The 11088-nt window shown below is 46.7% G+C and overlaps 1 protein-coding gene across 1 annotated transcript; it reads left to right on the top strand.

Annotated features, from left to right (window-relative positions):
• The first annotated feature begins 1298 nt into the window (after positions 1-1298).
• LOC133361959 (nuclear ubiquitous casein and cyclin-dependent kinase substrate 1-like) lies at positions 1299-10638 on the top strand. The gene is made up of 6 exons (XM_061580928.1): positions 1299-1326; positions 2316-2362; positions 2914-3088; positions 7399-7547; positions 8478-8783; positions 9945-10638. Exons 1-6 carry the CDS (start codon positions 1310-1312, stop codon positions 10010-10012), a joined length of 762 nt encoding a protein of 253 aa, XP_061436912.1. The 5' UTR covers positions 1299-1309; the 3' UTR covers positions 10013-10638.
• Positions 10639-11088: the final 450 nt, after the last annotated feature.

Below are 11088 nucleotides of genomic sequence, written 5' to 3'. Positions count from 1 at the left end.
CTCACCCACACACCCGCCCCCCTCCCACCAGCCCCACCCTCCCACACAGCCCCTCCCACCCCCCCCCCAGCCCCCTCCTCACCCTCCCCACCCAGCCCCACCCTCCCCACCCAGCTCCTCCCCACCCAGCCCCTCCCCTCTCCACCCAGCCCCACCCTCCCATTTTTTTTATGCACGACGACGGACGGACACAACAATCCCCTGTGGGCTGGTGTAACCAGGAGGTTCCCAGCGGTGTAAAGTGAGTCCAGCTCAGGCACCGAGAGCAGTGCGGCTGATGGAGGTGGTCACTGCAGCGGCAGTGGGAGATGTCCCCCAGACGCGCGCTTTGTGTGTGTCGGTGTCGCCACGCGCTGTCACCTGTGGCTCTCTACTGAGTTCATGGGCTCTTGTGAACACTGCCAAATATGATTCTGCCTTGTGTGAGTTATGAACCGAGTTTCACTGCAAGGCAACGTTCAATTAATAGAATGGTAAATGCAAAGTCGTATTCAATTTTGACTTAAAACTTTCGTGACTGCAGGAATTCAATTTTTGTTCTTTTTGTAAAGTCACGAATATATAAAGTAAAAAAATTAAAAGTATCATTAATTAAAAATAATAAAAGCAAAACACCCAATTTATTATTTAGACTTCAAACTTATTATTTTTAATAAAATGTTATTTTATTATTTTTATTATTTATTTTACATCTCCGTGACTTTACCTGTAAGAACCAAGAATATTAAAGTTTGAAGTCAAAATTCACCCTCCACTCACCCACCCAATCACGAAAGCCGGGGGGGGGGGGGGGTGACACCACGTGACCCACAACCCCCCGTGGAAAAGACGCTGCCAACCGATCATTCGCCTACCGCATTCGTTAACACATTCACCCATCTCTCTGCCTTGACGCAATCCACAACATTTATATCTTAAAACACCCCTCCCTCCCTCCCTATATAAATTATTTAATTGTACACATTTTAAACGAGATTAAACCCATACTTACAATATTGTAAACGTAAGTTTTTTTATTATTGCATCGTGACGAAACTGGCTGCGAGGAATCAGCGGCTTTGTCCCCCTCGTGCGCTTTGCAAATCTGGCTTCGCGCCAAACTCGCTAATTCGCGTTAATCGACAAAAGTTTAACTTGATACAACTTCACAGTTATACAAAGTTGGCGTTCACTTCCCTCACGTTTGAGGGAAATCCCTCATCGTGTTGTTATCGACGTCATCGCGGCTCTTATCCGCGTGTTTTTTTTTAGTTTTATTGCTCGTTGGTGGCTTGTGGTTGTTGTATTGGGGTGTGAGACTTCAATTGACATGCCGAGGCTACTCAGGTGCGTGAGTGGCTCTGTGGCTGATTCATAACAGAGAGGGAGTTTGTTGTTGTTGGTTGGGGCAGATCGCGTCAATGTGTAAATGTTGTGTCGTTAAACTCGCCACCACCCGGCACAGCAACTGGTGAGGGGGTTGATAATTGGTTGTTTACCCTTCTATCTGGCAACAAAAGGTGTCAGTTTTGTTGCCAGATAGAAGGGTAAACAACCAATTGTGTATAGTCGTGTACAGTGTATAGTGTAGAGTAGTGTATAGCAGTGTACAGTGTAGTGTAGAGTAGTGTAGTTCATAGTATAGTAGTGTAGAGTAGTTTATAGTGTAGATTAGTGTAGTGTGTAGTGTAGAGTAGTTTATAGTAGTGTATAGTGTAGTGTATAGTAGTGTAGTGTCTAGTAGTATATAGTGTAGTGTTATAGTATAGTGTTTAGTAGTGTAGTGCATATTAGTGTAGTGTATATTAGTGTTGATTAGTGTAGTGTAGTGTAGAGTAGTTTATAGTGTATAGTAGTGTGGTGTCTAGTAGTGTATAGTGTAGTGTATAGTAGTGTAGTGTATAGTGTAGTGTATAGTAGTGTAGTGTCTAGTAGTATATAGTGTAGTGTATAGTAGTGTAGTATACAGTGTAGTGTACAGTGTAGTGTATAGTGTAATTGATGACATTGGTACATCGGATCAGTTGGGACAGTGTTGGCGGGCTACATGTCATGGCCGTTAGTTGGTGTCACTTTATGTTCGTTGATTGGCCCGGAGTCATGTTCATCGATGACGACGAGTTTCAATGCAGCGTCAATGTCATTGATTGACAACCGCCTTTGCAGATCGATAGGCACTGCCATGGCACTTGCTTTGCATTGTGTCATTGTAATTCAGTAGCACTGGTGTGCCTGGCAGTACAGCAAGTGGGCCCGTGAATCCATGTACGTAATGTGATTTATTCCTGAATTGATCTTTCGTTGTTTTTCTTTTATCCAAATGATTGGTGTTGCAGATTCAAGAAATTTGATTATACTCAGCCTGAGGACTTTGAAGACGACGGTGAGTAGAATGTGAGGTATCTATACATATGATGGTTATGGGCAGACGACGTGGTGGACAGTAGTGATGGTTACGATTGTAATTATGGTCATTGACTCGTTGGCTTATTTAAATGATTACAAGTCATATTTCATTACCAAAGTAAAATCGCATTAGATCCATCCGCAATGGAGCTGCCGTGGTTAGCGCGGTGGGCTTGCAATCCAGAAGCCGCTGGTTCAACTCCATATCCCGACGTGGAAAGTCTCTTAAATCCCCTCCCCACCTCTCTTCCACCCAGCGGTGTCAATGAGTTCACCGCGCTTGGTCGTGTGTGGTCGAGGAGGCGCTTTGCCGCCTCTACCAATGTGTCTGCGCAGCGTGGGAGAGTAGGCAATTTCCTCTTTTCAGCTCCCTCTTGTGGAGGCCCTCTGCACCGGTAGTAAAATCCACCGTAAACAATTGCCAATTCCCGACTTTCATAACCGCCATTTGATTCCGAAAATGGTTATCGGTTTAACAAACCCAGCGATGTACGCGCGTCAATGTGTGTGCGTGTTGCATCGCCACAGACGGTGACTTCTCATCGGCCTCTCTTCCGCCAAGCAAAATGTCTCAAGCGGTGACCAATTCTGACGATGAAAATGGCGACAAGGCAAAGCCTGCAAAGAAGGCCTTGAGCGGAACCAAGAAGTCCCGTCAAGTCACGGCCTTGAACACAGCAGCAGGAACAGCAAGAGACGGAAGGTAATACTATACACTACACTGTACACTACTATACACTACACTATAACTACTAGACACTACACTGTACACTACTCTACTATACACTACACTATACACTACTCTACTATACACTACACTATACACTACTCTACTATACACTACACTATACACTACTCTACTATACACTACACTACTATACACTACACTGTACACTACTATACACTACACTACTATACACTACACTATACACTACTCTACTATACACTACACTACTATACACTACACTACTATACACTACACTACTATACACTACACTACTATACACTACACTATACACTACACTGTACACTACTATACACTACACTATACACTACACTACTATACACTACACTATACACTACTCTACTATACACTACACTACTATACACTACACTGTACACTACTATACACTACACTACTATACACTACACTATACACTACTCTACTATACACTACACTATACACTACTAGACACTACACTACTATACACTACACTACTATACACTACACTATACACTCCACTGTACACTACTATACACTACACTATACACTACTATACACTACACTGTACACTACTATACACTACACACTATACACTACTACTACACTACTATACACTAGCACACCATACACTACACTATACTGCCTATACACTACCACTACACTTACTATTATTGTGCCGTTACGTCTGACATGATGTAAATGCATGTCCTTAGAGACGCTCACCAGATGGAGTGCATCGCCTCGTCATGTTTACAAGTCAGCGTTGTTTGGTATTGTTTCTATTGCATCTCATGGATTCGCAGTTGCTTCCGCCAGCCACTGCAATGGTAACGAAAGACAGATTCTTGAGCCGAATTGCAATCCTAAATCATGCAATTCATGAACCATCAGGAGGGAAATTCCTTCCATGCCTAGTTTTGGATTCACTCCTTCCAGCTGCTCCATCATGTTATGTAGCAACCCTCTTATTTATAACCATTACTATCGGTAAGTACCCGGCGTTGCCCGGGCGAAAAAGGCAGACACACATGTAGACTTACACACAGACATCGACCTACACACATAGAAACACATTCGACTTAGATGCACACACACATATGGTTAAGTGCAGGATGTATCGTTAGCAGGCCAGCCTAAATGTTTGTAGCCGGCGAAGATGTTCTATTAGGGGGGTGCATGTTTTGCAAGCGTAGAGAAGGGAGGGAATTACCGTGGCTGAGAAGACCTGGTGCTTCATGCGGAGCGAGAGACCAGGTAGCTTCCACACAGCGTTACGCAGCCGATGAAAAGATAATGGCGCCCGACTAATTTGGAGTGAGACCTCTGCTGTCAAACCGGAGCCGTCATGAGCACACTGGCCAGGTATGGGAATCTCTCCAACTCTCCACAACTGCCGCATCACCAATTGTGAGTTGTGGGGCTGGATTGTTCGATGGGTATAAAATACCCAGGCAGATGGTTAGTTTGGTGGGGCTGATGGTGAGGCCCCACCTCTTAGTGACAAGCTCCAGGTTCAGCAGCAGTGAGCAGCAATCACCAGAGCATCGGCATACATACATGGTTGAGCAATAGGGAGGCATCCCTTGACCGCACCCGGGCGTCGATCAGCCTCTTATTGTATCTGTACCATATGGTAATTCCACCGGTATAGGTCACTGAAGGCTTCACGAACTACGTGGTCAAAAGATATGTAAAATAATGTGGGAGCCAGAGGACATCCCTGTCACACCCCAAGGTGTAGAGGGAATGGCTCTGACTGACGGCCACGTAGTTTGACGTGGGGCCGCTCACCATCATGAAGGTCCTAAGGATCGTGAGCAAAGGGTGAGGGACTCCGAAGCACGAAGAACAACCCAGAGGCCAGGCCTACTGATGGTATCATAGGCCTTGAGCAGGTCATAAACCACATACATTCACTCGCACGCACACATGGACCTACAGACACGCAAAGAAATGGACTTACACTTACTCACAAGGAGCAACGCACACAAAGCGACTAACACACACGCACATGGGCTGAGACGCACACATATATCGACTCACACAAACACATCGACTTACACACATATATGGACTCACACACACATAGACATCCACGTGACATACAACGTGGAGGTTACACACACATATCGATGTGCACACATACAGGGGACTCACACACACCTACACACCGACTCACACACAGACATACGTGGACTGACACACACACATTGACGTAAACACACATTTAAAGTTCAAGTTCATTTATTAGGTATAGCCCTGTGAGCCATTCGGCTCTTGAATTGGGTGTACTTACACACACACACATATGGACTAAGACACACACACATGGACTGACACACAGATACATATGGACTCACACACGCATAGACATCCACTTTAGATACACCCACATGGAGTTACACACACATATATGGACGTACACACATACAGCAACTCACACACACACATGGAATCACACACAGACATACGTGCACTAACACACATTGACATAAACAAAGATCCCCCTTATAGCCTTAACAGACTGTAGGGGCAAGTGGTGTTAGCGAGCACCTAGGAAGGCCGGAACGGTACACGAGGGGGTGGGTGGCCAGCACCACGCCCGACCGCCTTTGTCTCCCCAGTGGCGATGTTTACACACCGCACCAGGTACTCATTTAAGGCTGAGTCGACCTAGAGGAGGCCCAGGACCGGTTCAGATAATCGTCACTGGTGTTAGCCGTGAGCGGGAATCGAACCCGGGTCGCCAGGTTCGTAGTGCAGCGTAGCGCTAACCGCTACACTACCGCTCCCCACACACATGTACTTACACGCACATATACTTACACACACATACATAGACTGACACACACATGGATTAACACACACATATCGACTTACACACACACATCGAGTGAGACACACACACATGTATGGACTTACACACACATGTGGACTTACACACACACATATGGACTAACACACATATACATCGACTGACACACATAGACACACGAATGCACATTGACTTACACTCAGATGGAGCCATGCACACACATGGACTAACACACACACACATGAACTAACACACACACACATGGAATAACACACACACAGCTACTGATACGCACACAAATGGACTTACACGCACCTTGGACTGACACACACACACAAACACTTTGACGTACACACACACATCGGGCGGTTGTCCGTTCGAAAAAGACAGGCATGGAGTTAAAGACACGCATGGCTCTACACGCACAAACATATGGACTCAAAGACACACACGTGGACTCATACACACACATCGATGGGCACAACAATCCCCGATGATGGCACAGCTATCAGTATCGCAGTACTACGTATGAGTAAATAGCGTGACGTGAGCGATGGAAACAATAGAAATGCATTTAAGAAATAAGTAGAGATAAGTGTAAATGAAAGATAAACAATGAACCAGAGTCGGTATGTGCACACAAAGATATATATAGTAATATCTGGCAACGTATTTGTTTCATAATATTAAGCAATGAAGCATATTTCTTATCAGCACACAAACATTATTATTGTAATGTTTGTCAACTATGTGTTTAACAATAGTAAACAATGGGCTTGAGTTGTTAGCGTAAGAAGCAAGGAACTCTGTACTTAGCATAGGCGTGTTGAGGCCTTGTGCCATGCTTATCCCCCGTCCTGGCCTACATTGGCGAGGCGGCGGAGTTGGCACGTTGCCAGGCTAGGGGCTGGGCCGCTACCCCCCCCCCCCAGCATCCCCCGCCCGTGCAAGAATAATGGTATGTAAGCAGTAAAATATTATTATCTACGGAGTCTGTAGTATAAAGTGGACGCATCGTGTTGGGGGGGGGCGAAGAGGACATGACACTGTGAAGAAATAACCGCAGAGTTACGTATGTAAGTCTTGCCTGCTGTAAAACGCGTAAAAGGAAATGAGCTCGTGTGAACGCGCATCACTTGGCAGTGTCTACCCCCCCCCCCCCCACGCAATTGGCGTCAGTTGGTACGGTCGATGTCGAGCAATAAGTAAGTTATTAATAATAGAAACCGCACAAATGTGTTAATTAAACAACTTTAAACTTTACGGATGGGAAAACGGAATAGCCTATTCCCACCGCGGGGCTTAGGGCGTGCCGGCCGGCAATGTTATTTCTACGTGAAGCCCACCGTCCGAGAGCCAATCCCCCGCAAGCGCGCGGAGACTCTTATATATAAGAAGAAGAAGATTGCACTGCCCACACCAACCTCTGTGCATTGTCGTCGTTTGCAACCGCACTTTGCACCACTCTGCGCAGACCGTCCCTGGACGACGAGCGTCTCTTTGAGAGGGAGCTCAAGGAGGTCCTTGCCCCGGCTGCTGATCAGACGGAAGTCGTGGCGTCTTCACGGGAGAGTTCACAGGAAGCCGTGGGCAGTGCCACCGTCAACACGGACGACACACCCGGTATGAGACTCTACAGATTTGTGGCTTTCTGTATGTTTGCACGTGTGTGGACATGTATGATGCTCACTGCCAACACCAGTAAAGATTATATGAACCAGTCCTGGGCCTCTCCGAGGTCGACTCAGCCTCAAATGAGTACCTGGTGCAATTCCAGGCGTGGTGCTGGCCATCCACCTCCATGTATGCCGTGCCGACCTTCATACGTGCTCGCTCACGGCAGCTGCCACAACAGCCTCTGAATGGCTGTACGGGGAATCTATGTGTTTGTACGGTGGCTATGAGATGTTTAACTTCCTCGTCTGGTGTACAGAAGGTCGTGCGTTCGATCCCGACCCTGACGCCTGCTGCTGTATATTTGGAGTTTGCGTGTCTCTCCCCGTGGTCACGTGGATTTTTCTCCGGGTCCTCCAGTTTTCCCTCCACATTTAGAATATTTCGCCGCGATACATCTCCACGTGATAATTGCCCACTTTCTTGAGCTACCATTTGTGATAGCCAAGTCGCTTCTGAAGAAGAGACATTTGGCTCAGTGGGCCTTACCTGATGACACAAAGTTGTTTAGTTTTGCATGGCAGTGCCAGGCCACTGAGGATGCTCATGTGTTGCCCTCTGTTCAAACCACACAGCAGTCTCCTGCTGGGTTTTTCCTAAATCGTATCGTATTCTTTATTGATTTTTCAAAGTCGAGATAAAATCTTGATTTGAAGCTTCAGTTGACTCTGTAGCACTATCACTACGACTGTATTGTTCCCAAAAAAAAATTTTCAATAGTAATATTTGGCAAACATTCAATACGTGCCATGACCACATTGGAATACTTGCTTTTATTTGGTAAAGTAATTCTGACCGATCAGAAATATGAAACAACAGTGTCCACAATGCAGCGACCACGACGACGACGGGTAATCACATGTTGTCTAAACACGACAGACAACGAGACGGGCGAGTCCTCGGAGTCCGCTGGGAAGTCCGACAGCGATGACAGCGACCACAAGAAGCCCTTCTGGAAGTTCAAGGTGCCTAGGGTCACCGCCGCCACCGCCAACAGGAGAGGGAGCAAAGCCGCCGTGGCCAGGGGCAGCAGAACAACGGGCGCGGCGCGTGGAGCCGGGGCGGATGTCGGGCCAGATCCTGCCCCTCGGCAATCAGCGAAGCGCCTCCCCCCGCCCGCGTTCAACGAAGCCGGCGTCGCGGATCGTGTCACCGCATCGCCTCTACCCAAGTGGGTTCCTCCAGGTAAGGACAAAGCATCGAAACCACGGCCGGCACAAGCGCACGTGTTTCTAACTCGCACGCCTTTCACGTTTTCCCACGATGAAACCATCCATGGATGTGCCTCACCTCCACTGGGTCTGTCTAGGAAGCTAAGCAGGGATTTGAGCCTGCTAAGTACAATCTTAATTTGGAGCTTTCGTGACTACAGGAATGACTCTTTGGTTCTTTCGGTAAAGTCACGTATAAAGAGAAAGTAATAAATTAAATACTAGCATACGACGTTTCGATTGCAACACAAGCAATCATCATCAGGAATAAATGAAATAGAAACACAAATCTAGTATACTTAGAAATGGAATGTAATACAACAGAGAGTCGGATAACATAACAGTCTACACCCTACCTGGTTGATTATGTTCTTCCTGAGAATACTACATTTGAGAGAGAGAGATAAAACACAGAACCAGAAACATATAGACAGACATATAAGCAGACAGATATCACAGAGATACATAGAGAGAGGGAACAAACATAGGCACACAGAGAAAGCAACGTCTCTGTATCGAGGCCTTGATGAGTGATGACCACCGTAGCTCTCCGGGTGATGTAGGTGTGAGAGCGCGAGATGGTCTGCACCTGGCAGTGCCGAGTGTTGCTACCTCGCCGTGAGCGACACTCACGGCGGAGTGGGAACACGTCCACTTGCGGGGTCGACGGAGCGAGGATATCCGAGTGTGTGTGCTAGATTCATTGTTGTGCGAGCGTGAGGGATGGCGGCAGCTTGGAGAGGCCTTCATCTCGCAGTGGATAGAGCATGTCTGAGTGTGTGTATGCGGAATGCTAATGGAGCAGACAAAACTCTTCAAAGGAAGCAGAAAAAACTAAAAAAGTTTCAAAAAGAGAATGTTTTTTTCATCGAATTGTGACTCCAAATGACGACGTTCTTCTACTTACTTTGGAGGAGTCAATGGTCACGTGGCAACTAAGTGTGTGTAATCCTCAGAGTAACTTTACAATAATGATGAAAAATCCCACGATGGTTTGCAGTCCTTTGTTTATCCACCTATGAACGAAGGCCCCTCCATGTCACCAGAAATAATGACGACTTAGAAAATCGTTGAGAATGTGAGTTAACGTGTGTTACTGTCGTAGCCTAACCCCCCCCCCCTTTAACCACATCAGGTCCGGCCTTGCATCTTGGCCTCTCGAAACGAGCCAAGCTGACGCCTCTCCACCCTGACTCAACATGAAATCACCACGGATCACCACAGATCACCACGGACCACCACAGCCCGCCACAGATCACCACAGATCACCATGGACCACCACAGCCCGCCACAGCCACCAGCCACTGACTCTTTCAACATGCCATGACATGTCCCAGTCAGCCACTAAGCCATTCCACTTGCCACGGTCTGCGAGTGATACATTCCAAACTCTGAGCACTACCACGGTTTGCCACTGAACCATGGCCTTGTCTGGGACAAGCACTTACCCATTCAACCGCCAAGGGCTACTACCACTGACAGCCCAAGTGCAACTCAACTTGCCATTACTCAACGTATACAAGACCCGCCATGCCTCAATAGGTGCGGTCTGCTGTAAGCCGACCTGACTTGCCACCGTAGAGATTGCCGCAGCCCGCTGTGAGGTGACTGCTCGCTGCCTGCAGCCACGGCCTAAAGCACGGCTGCTAGACTGACTTGAACCACCGCCGAAGACAACCTCAGCTGCCGTGGCTGAAATCTGAGGCACAGTTTAACAGTGAAAGCCCTTTATTCCAATTCAATAGCACGTTTTTTGTTAGCACATGGATGAAAATCATCTGAATAACTTAGTTTTAATGCTTTTCGTTAGAGTCTGTAGAGCAGTTTCGTTCTGCATTTAGTTATTGTTATATAGCACGAGTGTTTGGTGTAAACTTTAACGCAAGACTGGTTATAATTCTGTATGACTTCACGAGATATTGGCCGGACTAGAAATGTTTTCATCCTGGCCTCACTGCACAACTCTCAACCCATTGTCCTGAAATTTAAAGACGTGGCCCAAAATTCAAACGGCTGTTATCTTTCGATTAAAAGCTTTCGTGACTGCAGGGATTCATCTTCTTGGTTCTTTCGGTAAAGTCACGTAGAATGGAAATAATAAAATAATAAAAATTAAACAATACAATTCTCACGACGCTTTGGCCACAACGCAAGCAGAAGAACAGGTGAAGAACAGGTCTGTCGGAAAGACAGACGCTGTCTTTCCGACAGACCTGTTCTTCTGCTTGCGTTGTGGCCGAAACGTCGTGAGAATTGTATTTTATTATGTTTTATTTTTA

The sequence above is a fragment of the Lethenteron reissneri genome, unplaced genomic scaffold (assembly GCF_015708825.2).
Source record: "Lethenteron reissneri isolate LAM-NWPU_2019-01 unplaced genomic scaffold, ASM1570882v1 scaffold_1308, whole genome shotgun sequence".
Lineage (NCBI taxonomy): Eukaryota > Metazoa > Chordata > Hyperoartia > Petromyzontiformes > Petromyzontidae > Lethenteron > Lethenteron reissneri.
The sequence above is the reverse complement of the archived record's forward strand: the minus strand, read 5'-3'. Positions and strand labels throughout refer to the sequence as shown.